Below are 12,559 nucleotides of genomic sequence, written 5' to 3' on the forward strand. Positions count from 1 at the left end.
CTTGCATATTCTTTTCCAATGTGGTTTTATACTGCAAATGGCTAATAAAGTGAATCTGAATCTGCATCTGAATTGTGATCGTCTAAAGAAGGGGGGTGGGTAGCAATTTATGTGAAGACTAAATTTAACACCAGGATCTTATTTTCACAATCTACTGTTAAACAATTTGAGATCATTAGCATAAAACCCTGAAATAGCCAAAGGTCAGCAAATTACTGTTATTGGCTGTTACAGAACCCCTTCTGCTGTTGCTGATGACTTACCAAATATGTTGGCATTTTGTAAATGCACCATAGTCTAATCTTTTTGACCACTCAAAGCACTTTTACACTACATCTGCATTCACCAGTCAAACACATTCATACACTGAGCCTGAGTGCTCAAACAGAAACTAACATTTACACACATTCATACACTGGGGCAATTCAGGGTTCAGTATCTTGCCCAAGGACACTTCAACATGCAGCCTGGGGGAGCCCTGATTTTTAAATGAACTTGGTGGCAGTGACATTGTTTTAGTTGGAATTTAAATTGGGACTGGTCAGATGATTTTAAAAATCACTGGAATGGTTTAAATCTTACACAGATAATAAATATTACTACTAGACCTAATACCAAAAATCGTAACAAATCTACTCTTATTGACCTGTTTTTAACAAACACACCTCATAAATATTCAGATGTTGGTGTGTTTGCTAACGATTTTAGTGATCACTGTGTCATTGCAGCAGTAAGAAATACAAAACTCCCTAAGATTAAACCTAGAATAATCTTTAAACAAAATTTGAAGCACTTCTGTGAGCAAGCATTTTTGACTGGGACAGAATTGCACTTATTGACAATGTGGAGCTAGCTTGGAAATATTTTTATGATGGTTTTATTACAATTGTTGGCAGGCATGCTCCCTTCCAGAGGTTAAGACTAAAGGGACGTGATAACGCATGGTTTACCCCGGAGTTGGCTAATCTTCTTCGGCAGAGAAGACCAAGTCTGGGCTAAAGCCAGGCAATCTGGGACAGATTCAGACTTGCTCAGTTTTAGACAGCTGCGCAATTGCTGCACCTTTTTTATTAAAAAGCCAAAATCAGATTTTTATCTAGCAGCTACCACAGAAAACCTAAACAATCCCCAGAAATTCTGGAAAGCACTGAAATCGGTTTGACTTTAAATTCTCATAATGAATTACTTCTATGTATTATCGATGACAAAGTCGTCATATTAGAAAAATCTGCAATGTTGGAGTGTTTTAATAAGCACTTTGTAGAAGCTGGTTCCTCTTGCAAACAGCTTAAATTCTTCAGGACCACTCCCGAAATCTGTGGCGAGTAAAGAGACCTTTTGCCTAACGCCTTTCTCTGTCGCAGATGTGCAAACAGCTCTCATTGCCTTGGACCCAATTAATAATCCTGAGTCCTGATAACCTAGAGCCTTATTTTATGAGAATAGCTGCTGATTTTATTGCTAAACCAATTTCTATCATTTTTAACCTCACCCTGGTCAACAATGAGATTCCAATAATTTGGAAATCAGCCTATGTACTCCCTCTTTTAAAGGGAGGTGATTCCTCGCTTATGGATAATTATAGACCAATTTCCAAGTTACCAGTTTTAGCTAAAGTTTTAGAATCATTGGTTGTTCATCAGTTAAAGAACTATTTGGTTTCCAACCATATTATGTCTGACTTACAGTCTGGGTTTCGAGGCAGCACAGTACTACTACAGCTACAATAAAGGTCATTAATGACATTATTGAAGCAATGGACTGCAAGAACACCTGTATTGCTCTTTTTAAAGATTTATCGTAAGCATTTCATACAGTGGACCATTGCATTTTACTGGAAAAGCTACGCAATATTGTTTTTTCTAACCATACTGTTGACTGGTTTACCAACTATTTGGCAGACAGAACTCAGTGTGTTTATTTTGATGATCTCAAATCTGCAACACTGAATGTACTGTATCTAGTGGTGTACCTCAAGGATCTGTCTTGGGTCCAATTTTATTTACTATTTATATTAATAACCTGGATCAAGACATCCCACAGGCTCATTTCCATTTTATGCTGATAAAGCCTGTTTTTCTTGGAAAACAGGCTTTGTTTTTGTTGGATACTGCCTACCATACTGCTTTGAGGTTTGTGACTGGATGTAAAGCATCAACACATCATTGTACCTTGTACAAACTGACAAACTGGCCCTCATTATCAGTGAGGAGGCACATACATTGGCTCACTTTTGTTTACAAGTCTATGTTGCATATGCTCCCCTCTTCTCTTTGCACTTATATATCATGCAACATAAGTTCCTATAATTTGCGCTCTGGTAACTTGTATTTGTTATCTGTACCTACGGTCTGTACAGAGCTCGGTAAGAAGGCCTTTAGTTATGCTGCCCCATCCACCTGGAACACATTGCAGACTGATTTGCAGTTGCAAAATCTGATCTCTTTTGGTGAATTTAAACACCGCATGAAAGACTTGGAAGTAGAAAGTATAAATTGTTGTCACTGCTTTTAAAATAACTAAATCCTTTTAACTTACGGTATGTATAAATTGTACTTTGAAGGGTTCTAATGTTTGTTTATGTATCGCAAGGGTCTTGTTAATTGTTCTTTGTTGTTGTGCGTGTGCTCGTGTTTATATTTGTAACTGTGCTTTGTCAAAATGCTGTTATTTTGGCCATTTCTCTCTTGGAAAAGAGGTTTTAAATCTCAATGAGATTATCTGGTTAAATAAAGGTTAAATAAAATTTTTTTTTAATTATTTATATAACAACTCCTAAATCCCCAACAATGTATGATTATGACTTTATTGAACGCAGATTGTAAGAATTGTAAGATTTTAGTTCACTGAAACACATGCACATGGACCTTACATAATAAACCATTATGTTTTTATTACCTTAGAATGAGCCATGGATGTCGCCACGTTGCATCGTCATGTTTCTACACTAGACAAACATCGCTACAGAGGGAGTTTCGTTACGTTCTTCTTGTTCTACTTCTGGTAGAATTCAGCCAGTGCAGACACTCATCACTATGTTGAATACGTACATTAGAAGAAGAAGAAGTAGTAATAATATACAGCAGGGTTTGGCAAATAAGTTTTGTGTCAGAGCAATATTTTCAACCATTAGATTGTGGATGAGAATATAAGCCACAATATTTGTTTTTCGGTGTTTGATCCGCATCCATCAACCTACAGACACTTTTGCATTTCCCAAGTATCTCCAGGCAGAGGACATTTAGGGGAATCACGTTTTCTGTCAGCTCTTTTAGAGGTGTGTCAAGCAGGCTACAGACTCTTTTAATGTCGTTCAGAGTTTTTCAAAGTAAAAGCTCAGTTCAACTCCAATACTGCATTATAGTAAACAAGCTTCTCGCGGTTGGATATTATTGTTGGCGGGCTGTTTTGGCGAGGATACATAACTGAAAGAGAGAATGAATGTGTTTCCCTTGTCAATGTTTGTATAAACTTTATCTAATGTGTGGTTTATAATGGACTGTGGTGCAGAAATAGTGAAAGTATTTCACACTCTTGGCTTATATTTTCCATGTTATCTGTCAGTGGCCAAGTCACAATAACATATGGTTTTACTGAATAATTAAGTAAATGTAAGCCCCCATAGCTGTCCTAAGCTCTTTGTAAGGTTAGGGGGCAGTGGTAGACTGGACCGATGGTTGCAATTCACAACCTCACCACTAGATGCCACTAAATCTTACACACTGAGCCTTTAAGAACATTTAGGGATATACAGTGTAGACTAAAACATTTCTCAGCACAGCCACATTATTTATTGCCATTAATCAACAAAAACAAATATGGGAACACAGAAAAGTTGTGTATGATATAACTTATCTTAACGTAGCAAAGCACGTCATCTGGGGCCCGGCAGGTCAGGTTATTTCCCTGGGTTTAACATGACTTAATATCAGTAACTGGGCTGCATCAGGCAAAACACTTTCATTTTTTTCATCAAGGCTATTTTGAAAATTACAACCTGCTACAAATAGCCAATTTTGTTAGATTCCAGTTTCTGCTCTCTAGGTTTTTGATGCTTTTTCATTATTGACACACATTATGCCCACTAGGCTACCATATCCACCACCCTGGGAATAGCGAATTGCGAACTATAATGCTAATGTGATATCACACTGTGTCCATCTGTCTGCTCAGAGTCCCGGGGGAATAAAAAACAAAAGTTTTTCTCTTACTGGGTGTATTTGGCAATCTAACCTGAGTAGTTCAATGTGCAATTCTATTTGTCTCCTGTAAGTATTTCACTTTTGGGATATATTAGTGACATACATTATTGGCAGCTATTTGCTGTGTAGGTTGTTACATTATGATGGATATAATGAGGAGAAGATGAGGGTATTAAAATTGATGACTACATTGTAGTGTAATAAATATATAATGTGTTGTGAGAGCTGTCAGAGTTTGCCCCTCCCAGAACAAGTAAAGCATCAACAAAGATTTAAGTAAGACCTTTCCTGCTGCCTGCAGATAAGTTAGCACCCTTTGGTGCCGAGCCACGTGGGCGCTTTAAGGTTGTCCAAACTACTGACAACCTAATAATGTCACATCACGCCGTGTGTGCTCACAACACGACATGAGCAATCACAGTGTGCTGAAATTCTATGAAACTTTGAGATGAAAGTGTGGTTATGAATTCATTGCACTGTAATGAAGTAGATGTAATAGTTTGTATATATTTTTGTTATTTGAGTAAAATCTTGAGGCTGCCCTGGGCTCATTCCACATCCATTTATGATGCACTGCTGCCAAGCACCGTGGTGCTAATGAATCACCCTCAGTGCAACTGGGTGACATTTCACACAGTGCTTTTGTCACCAAGCAAACTTTCAGGCAATAATAACAGAATGTATGTCATATTTGAGACAATTTTCTGAGATTTCAAAGTAACACTGAACCTAGAATACTGTATACTTGATAATGCAAGTAGCTATGAATACCAGTGTGTTTTCACATACAATTTCCATGCATTCTTTTCACAAAATAACAATGCCTAACACAATATAATCTCCATGTTCTTGTCTACACTGTTGTGTACACCATATGGTTGAGAGAAAGGAATATGATATACACAGAAATCAATTTTCCACCTTTATCTTTCAGCCAGGTAATACAGACCCAAAAATGCTGTTGCACAGAGACATACAGTTTTTCAGCAAAGCAGGTCTGGGTGGATATCCCTCTGTGCACAGCAAGTGTAACAGATAGAAAAGCACACCCATGCATCTTAATTTGATCATTTACTGAACACATAGAGAGAATAGAAAAGCCATCTTCTTCATTGCTGAAACCAACGGCCCATTGTGCCGTTGTTTCGTACATAATCATCGAGAAAAGTGCATGTTTTATATGTGCATTTTTCTTATACCAAGGTCCACTTGAATGTTTGAACATTAGCTTGGGGGGAAATGTGTTTAGACATTTACATTTAAATATTAAATATATTCAAATATTCGGCTTTCCAAGGAACACATTTAAACTTGCAGATTGCAGAGCAGGTCCAAGCCACATAGAATGTTCCTGCTGTTCTTGTCTCTTTCCTATCCAATGCTGCTTCCCTCTTTCATACCGTATCTCCCTTTGTTTCTCCCGATGCCTCTATCTCTTCCTCAGCTCTATACATGGCCTAATCACTCTGCTGAACACCAAATTCAGATTTCTCTATCCACCTCTCTCTGCCCTCGCTCTCCAGTTAGTGTGTGTGACAGAGTGCAGTGCCTCCACACTCCCACTGACAGCTGGCCCGGAGGAGGAGGGGAGTACAAGGAGGGCATGCAGGGGAAAGGAGGGATGAGAGGTGGTAGAGGAAGGCAAAGAGATAGACCATCATCCCCCTCGGCGTTTCCCCTCGGCTCTTTCAGAGGAAGTGTCGGTGATGCCGCTTTGATGCCGCCTACATCATGCAGAGGTCTGAAACTGTGAGAGTGCCTTCTGGCCCCATTTTGCCTTGCCTCAGTGGCAGGAACTGGGCCAGAAGTTGTCATCTGCTCAAAGCCTTGCATGTCTCTCAATCCCATTACCGAAAACTATAAAAATAAATATTAGTTCCTCTTCAGTCAGACAATGAAAATTGAAATGATTTGGCTTTGGCTTTTCTCAACCTTGTTTTCCATTGAAACATTAAGGGACCACACCAGTGGTTTTGCAATATAAAGCTCATTTATTACAATTCGCGTTACAATACAGCTAATCATTCTGCAAAGTAATGATATTATGAATACTTTTACTAGAATTATATAGCTATAAGCTTTTAACGGCATTGATTTTCATTCTGAGGACATTAATGAAAACATGAATAAATAATAATAAATAAATAAATACATCCAAAAATGTACATTTGTATACCATTCAGTATCAAGTATCAATGATTTGAATTAAAGGATCTAAAGCTTGCAAACACACTGGTTTGTTCTATTAAAAATGCTTGCTTTTTTGGACTTTTTGGTTGATTATATACATTAAAATATTTTGCTTAGCACCCAGATGAAAGTAGGAATACGTATTGTTGTTGCTCAAAACAGATTTCAGCTGATTTTAGTTTTCTCTTCCATGCAGTTAGGCCTGTGACACTGATATTCACTGTGCCTCTGCCCTCTTTTGGTATAACTCTACTCTTACACAGTTCAAGGTCATTATAATATGTATGTGAAGGTTCAGTCATCCGGGTGATACTGTGTCTAGAAAAGGTTGAACCCAAATCACATGCTGCAGTTTTGGTTGAAAATATTTTGTTGTTTATCTAAAAGGTAAAAGAAATGAATAGCAAAACATTTCAGTCAAAGCTGCAGTCCAGTGATTGGGATTCAATGATGTTGTTTTAATGTGAAGTGTTGCTGCACCCTCGTCTCATATTGAAAAAAAAACTGCACACGCTTAGGCTGACTTTGATCTCAGCCACTTCCTGCACATTTCTGTCTGTTCAAATGATCCTTGGGTTCTCTCAAGTCTTCTGATGCTAGATCATTGCTGTTCCTCTGCTCTTTGGTGTTTCCTCTGTCCATTCAGTAGCTCAACATTTGTCTTTGTCCCTTTTTTCTCTTTGCTTGGTTTTTTGGCTCTTTGTGCTGCCTGACTCTCCACAGCCACCAAAGCTGCAGCTGTCTTTGAATAGCAGTCCTCCTCTGGTCCAAGGCAGACTTGGCTACAGCACAACAGGCTTGATTGTGGGTCTTGGCAGCGATGCTTGCAGACCTGAATCCTACCTGAATCTGCTTTTTTTCCTTCTTTTTTGTATTGTACTTGTGAATGTTAATGTGTGTGTGTGTGTGTGTGTGTGTGTGTGTGTGTGTGTGTGTGTGTGTGTGTGTGTGTGTGTGCTAGGAGAAGGAAGGCAGACAGACACAGAGAATATAGAGTGTATTTCTTGTTTTTAGCTTGGGGTTAAAGGGTCAGCAGACTATGACCAGCCTCAGCAGACACAGTCACTCAATCAGACCCTCCCCTACCTCCAGATCTTGGATACCACTCACTTACAGATGGAGAGCTCTAAACAAACATGAGCTTGATCTTGATACACACACAAACAAGGAAGACATACGTACAAATTTCAATAAAAGGTTATTCAGATACATACAGATAAAATCTGAACATATACGCATGGTACAAAGCAGCAAGAATGCAGTTTAGTTCAAAACCGCAAACACACAGATGGAAAGTTGCACATACGCAGTTTCGTTCTAAACCACAATGCACACAAATCTAGCCAATTTCAACCATGTACAAAAACAATTTGCTCCACGCTGAATATAGATTATCATATACGCTGTTTAGTGTTGGGGTGAAATAGAAGGTAAAATTTATTTGACTTTATGGCTTCAGCCGCGTAAGGACGAGACTGAACAAACAAGGACTGCAGTACCACGGTGCATTATGGCTAAAAATCAACACAGAGGTGAGGCTATATAAACTAGGGGCTGTATTTGTGTTCAGCCTCTCAGCATTCAACTTCCCCCAGTAGAGAGCACAGGTAAGGTCACATTAAACATATATGGAGGGAGGAAATCACCTCCACACAGGTCTCCAATTTATGAAGGGTCATGATAAAGCAAGGTCTGGCCAGGAGCAGCCCTAGATGACCTGGCTTTACTTAGAAGGCACAACATTTAATTCATGCAAATAACTATCATCATTAAAGGGATCTGATTTTTGATCCTATGAGTGAAATCTCAGACCACAAAGGGGGATGCTGTGTGAAATGTGAACTTGAGCATCAAAATAGTTGCAGGGGATAGGCGCTTGTGTAAATGTGGTTTCTATAGTTTCGTTGTGTTCCATCGGTGCCCTACTTAAGAAGCAAGATTATGGGGGTGTTGAAGGCAAGGTTATTTCATGCTGTTTTGTTTCCGTGACCAGCCAATCAAGTTACGAGCTTACCTGATGTAGAGTGTCCTAAATGTCAACAGCAAATCCCCAGTGTGCACTTCCAGACAGTACATCTTCAAATCTAGATCATTTTTGGATCAATTCGCTACAGGCGTCTATAGATGCTGCTCCATTTGGCAAAGCTTATAGGACTTGATTGCTGCTGGCTCCTGAACTGAGACACTGACAAAAAGCACAAAAGCCCCCGTTGCATCCCAGGATTTATAACCAAAGACACATGAGAAAGTGCCAAATGATGTTAAAAGCAATCAAAAGAACAGCTAACAAGGATGATGGGGCATTATGTCTTATCCCTAAACTGAGAGTTTACCATAAGCATTTTCTGATACCCCCTACTATATATAAATATCCATAAAATATTCAGATTGTTTCCATATATGCTGCCTATTATGAAAACAACCAAAACAACAATGTCTTGTGTGTGTTTCTGAAAACATGTTAAAGGAAACAGACAACCTTTCGGTACTAGATCTTCATCAGGAAAAATGTCCAGTTTTGCAAGTTAGACAACAGTTAGATAACAGACATGACAGAAACTTGCTTTGTCTTTTTATACATGTTTAATTGTGGTTGCTTCCTCTGATAGTAACAGAAACAATACTATAATACTATACTGATGATTGTTAGTATTTACTCCCAACATGTACAACCACAGCTTTAACTTGAACATAACTGAGAATTTCATTGGAAAAAAAATGTGACTATGAATGAACATTTGTGACAGCTGTTATTTAAACATCATATCTTATGTTTATCAAACATATGCAGTAAACTTAGCTCATGAGCCAACTTTTAAGAAATTATTCAAGTTAAAACAAATTTAAGGCAGTAGGGAAAGTTAAGTTTTTTTTTAAATTGAACCTGTTTTAAATGTGTTTTGGATGCAAATCATTTGCAATATGTTAGAAATGTTGAGCAATAGTAGTAGCATTTTGTGTTAACTTTTAGGATTACATCACTTGAATTGAGGCAGCTCCAAATTACCTTTGCTTGGCTATTTGCCTTTCTCATTATTGCTTATAATGATAGCATAGGTATAAATGTTGCTTAAAGTTCATGTAGCTAACACAGATCTCACAGGCCAGTCATGAAAGATTTATTTATAGTCATGGCATGTTGCAGAGATGGGTGGGGATCCATTTTTTTTGTTTGTTTTTTTCAGATTTTTGCAGCTCAGATGGGGAAGTAAAAAAATGTAGCTTCACTTGCATAGCTGTAGCTGTTCACAGATATGAAAAACACGAGATATGTGTAACACATGCAGAGAAAAAAACAAACACTGAATGTGATGGTAATCTATATCTCTGTTTCAGATAACCCAGCAGAACTCTATTAAAACCTTTTTTTTGTACTCAAAATGTTTATAAAAACATTTGTGAAAGACTTGATGAAAATTGTACAATAATAAACTTTTCCCCTTTATGTCGCACACAACACACAATAATGCATTATCTGTTTAAACAGTATTCAGTGCCACATGTCCCTATGTATTGTTATCACCAACTATTCTCTTGCAAGAGAGGTATCCACATCCTCTTTTCTCTTCCAGAAACCATCAAAAGAAAAGTAATACAACAGAGGATCCAGACAGCAGTTCACACTAGCAAGACATATCAGTGGCGTGGGAGAAGTTTTCCATGTTTCAAAGAAAATCAACAATGACAGAGGCAAGAAAAATATGGTAAACATCATCAAGTTCGTGACAAAAATAAGCATGACATTCACCTTGTTCTTAACCTTTGCGGAGTCATTCAGATGTCGGTGTAGAGTCCAAGACACCAAAGCGGTGCACACAATGTTGACTGCCAGCATGGTGAGCACTAGCACAGACTGAAAATAAGACATATATGATTTCCTCCGTTCTTTAAATTCAAAACAGGAGTGTTCAGTGTTGTTGTTTAAAAATTTTGAAAAGTATACACTCTCTGGGATGTTCACCACCAACACAAACAGCCAAATGAGTGCAGCAGCTTTCCACGCGTTGGAAGAGATTCGAAGATGCCGTGACCTCAGAGGATAAACCACGGCCAGCAGTCGGTCCACGCTGATGAAGGTGATGAAGATGGAGCTGGAGCGGATGTTGTTGCGAAAGAGCATTGTAATCCAGATGCACGCCATATTGCTTAGAGGCCAGCTGCTTGTGGCGTAAAAGTAGATCCTCATAGGCAAGGAGATGACGAGCAGCAGGTCTGAGATTGCCAGGTTGACCATGAAGACTGCACTGGGCGATTTAATACTGTGGCAGCGTAACAATATCCACAGCGACACGGCATTGAGAGGCAGACCCAGTGCCATAACAGATCCAAACACCACAGCGTACGTCGTGTTCATGGTGTCATTAACCATGTTTTGTGCCGGCGGCTTAATCTAAAAACAGAAACCACGATAAATCTCCCTTCATGCGAATCACAGCTTTTAAGATCAGTTATAACGAAGATTGTTGCTTCATGCAATGCAGGTGGTGGAAAATGTTGAACAGGAAGCCACACGAGGTTAAATACGGCGTGTGTGTGTGTGTGTGTGTGTGTTCTAGTGAAAAGAGTGTGAAGTGTTGTGTGGGAGTTTAAAGTCATGGAAGAGAAACTAAAACTTCAAGCATATGTAAAGTGAAATGTCAAGATGGACCTCATGAGACAAAAGGCAGTATACGCTGTCTATCACACAAAGTTGTACTTAATTCATTTTGTAAGTGTTTCAGATTATTTCTGTTCAAGGGGTCATTTCTGTAAATTGTAGTATATAAACACAATCTATTGACACAACTGACAATCATGCCAATCAAGCAATGTCAGTGTTATTACTGGTTGGAAAAATGACTATGATTATGTTATTTTAGGTTTCATATGGCATGTGGAGAAGCAGCGTTTAGCACTTATGCTGTACACATTTGGAATAAATTACCAGAGGATCTTAGACATGCCACAAATACTGCTATTTTTAAATCCAGGTTAAAAACACTTCCCTTTTCATGTGCCTATGTCTGACTACTTTCACTTAACCACACTGTTTAGCCTAATAAAATCTTGTGTTTTTATAGCTATATGTATTTTATGATATTGTTTCTGTTGTTTCTTATTTCTTTTGTTTAATTTTATTTGTTCCTGTCATCCTTTGTTCTTCAAATGTTGTTAACTGTAAAGCACGTTGAGTTGCAAACTTTTGAATGGTGCTATACAAATAAAGATTATTATTATTATTATTATGTGTGCACAGTGTTGTATGTCTTCAGATAATGTAAATGACCAATTATTGCATTTTGTGGAGGCCTAAATTCACTGACCTACACAAACAGTAGCAATAAATAAATTATATTATTATAAAATTATATTATATATATATTTATATGAAACAAATACATATTTTAAGAAGTCAAAATGTTCGGAGGCAAAGAACATCCTACTTTAACTTTCTTTAGATATCTGAATTACTTAATTTGAGTGCACATTATTGCATCATTGACTAAAGAGAAGTCATAAGGAAACTCATGTTCTCACAGATGACGTTGGCAATGGAGTTGCACACACTGAATTCAGAAACAGAACTGAGGAAAGGAAGAACTAATTCTGAAGATTTTGAGTTATCAAGAGTGCTCTAGAGTACAGTAAAGTATTACATTTGTACAGATATATATGATCAATATATAAAAAGTTATGGGAGCACCAAAGTTAGAAGGTCTGTGTTTCTGCCCATATTCTGTTCTACCTAATTGCCTGTTCATGGTCTGAGTTCTGCCTTCGAGTTCACACCAAGTTAAACAAAAACCACAAGAGTTTTTACAAAATTGATACATTGGTGGAAGTGATATTATCAGCCTTTGAAGAGAGGAGATGATAAAAAGTGCACAAGCAAAAAACAAAGTACATGCAAGATGCCCTGTAGCAGATGCTCATCTGCTGTAACTCAACTGTAGAACCACAGTGAACTTAACTTGAGACTCACACTAGTAAGAGGAACACATCTTGATCAGTCTCATGGTGTGCGTGTGTATGTGTGTGTGTGTGTGTGTGTGTGGTCACTATTACACGCACTTGAGGTTTCCTTTCTCACTATATGTACTTCCGTGTAAAATATGACCATAACTGAAATTCACCACTTAGAGGGACAGACATGACAGTGTGAAAGAAAAGGTATGTTGCAAACTTGC

At 38.1% G+C, this 12,559-nt stretch overlaps 1 protein-coding gene across 1 annotated transcript; it reads right to left on the reverse strand.

Annotated features, from left to right (window-relative positions):
- Positions 1 to 8,956: 8,956 nt before the first annotated feature.
- LOC119883537 (lysophosphatidic acid receptor 6-like) lies at positions 8,957 to 10,959 on the reverse strand. Its single transcript, XM_038694235.1, has one exon. It carries the CDS (start codon positions 10,759 to 10,761, stop codon positions 9,919 to 9,921), a length of 843 nt encoding a protein of 280 aa, XP_038550163.1. The 5' UTR covers positions 10,762 to 10,959; the 3' UTR covers positions 8,957 to 9,918.
- Positions 10,960 to 12,559: the final 1,600 nt, after the last annotated feature.

Source organism: Micropterus salmoides, unplaced genomic scaffold, assembly GCF_014851395.1.
Source record: "Micropterus salmoides isolate LMB-PRFRI ecotype aquatic unplaced genomic scaffold, ASM1485139v1 Ms_hic_scaffold_3, whole genome shotgun sequence".
NCBI lineage: Eukaryota > Metazoa > Chordata > Actinopteri > Centrarchiformes > Centrarchidae > Micropterus > Micropterus salmoides.

What these genes read in the sequence shown, in the direction of transcription:
- LOC119883537 (XM_038694235.1), bottom strand. Translation starts at nt 10,761, where the DNA reads ATGGTTAATGACACCATGAACACGACGTACGCTGTGGTGTTTGGATCT.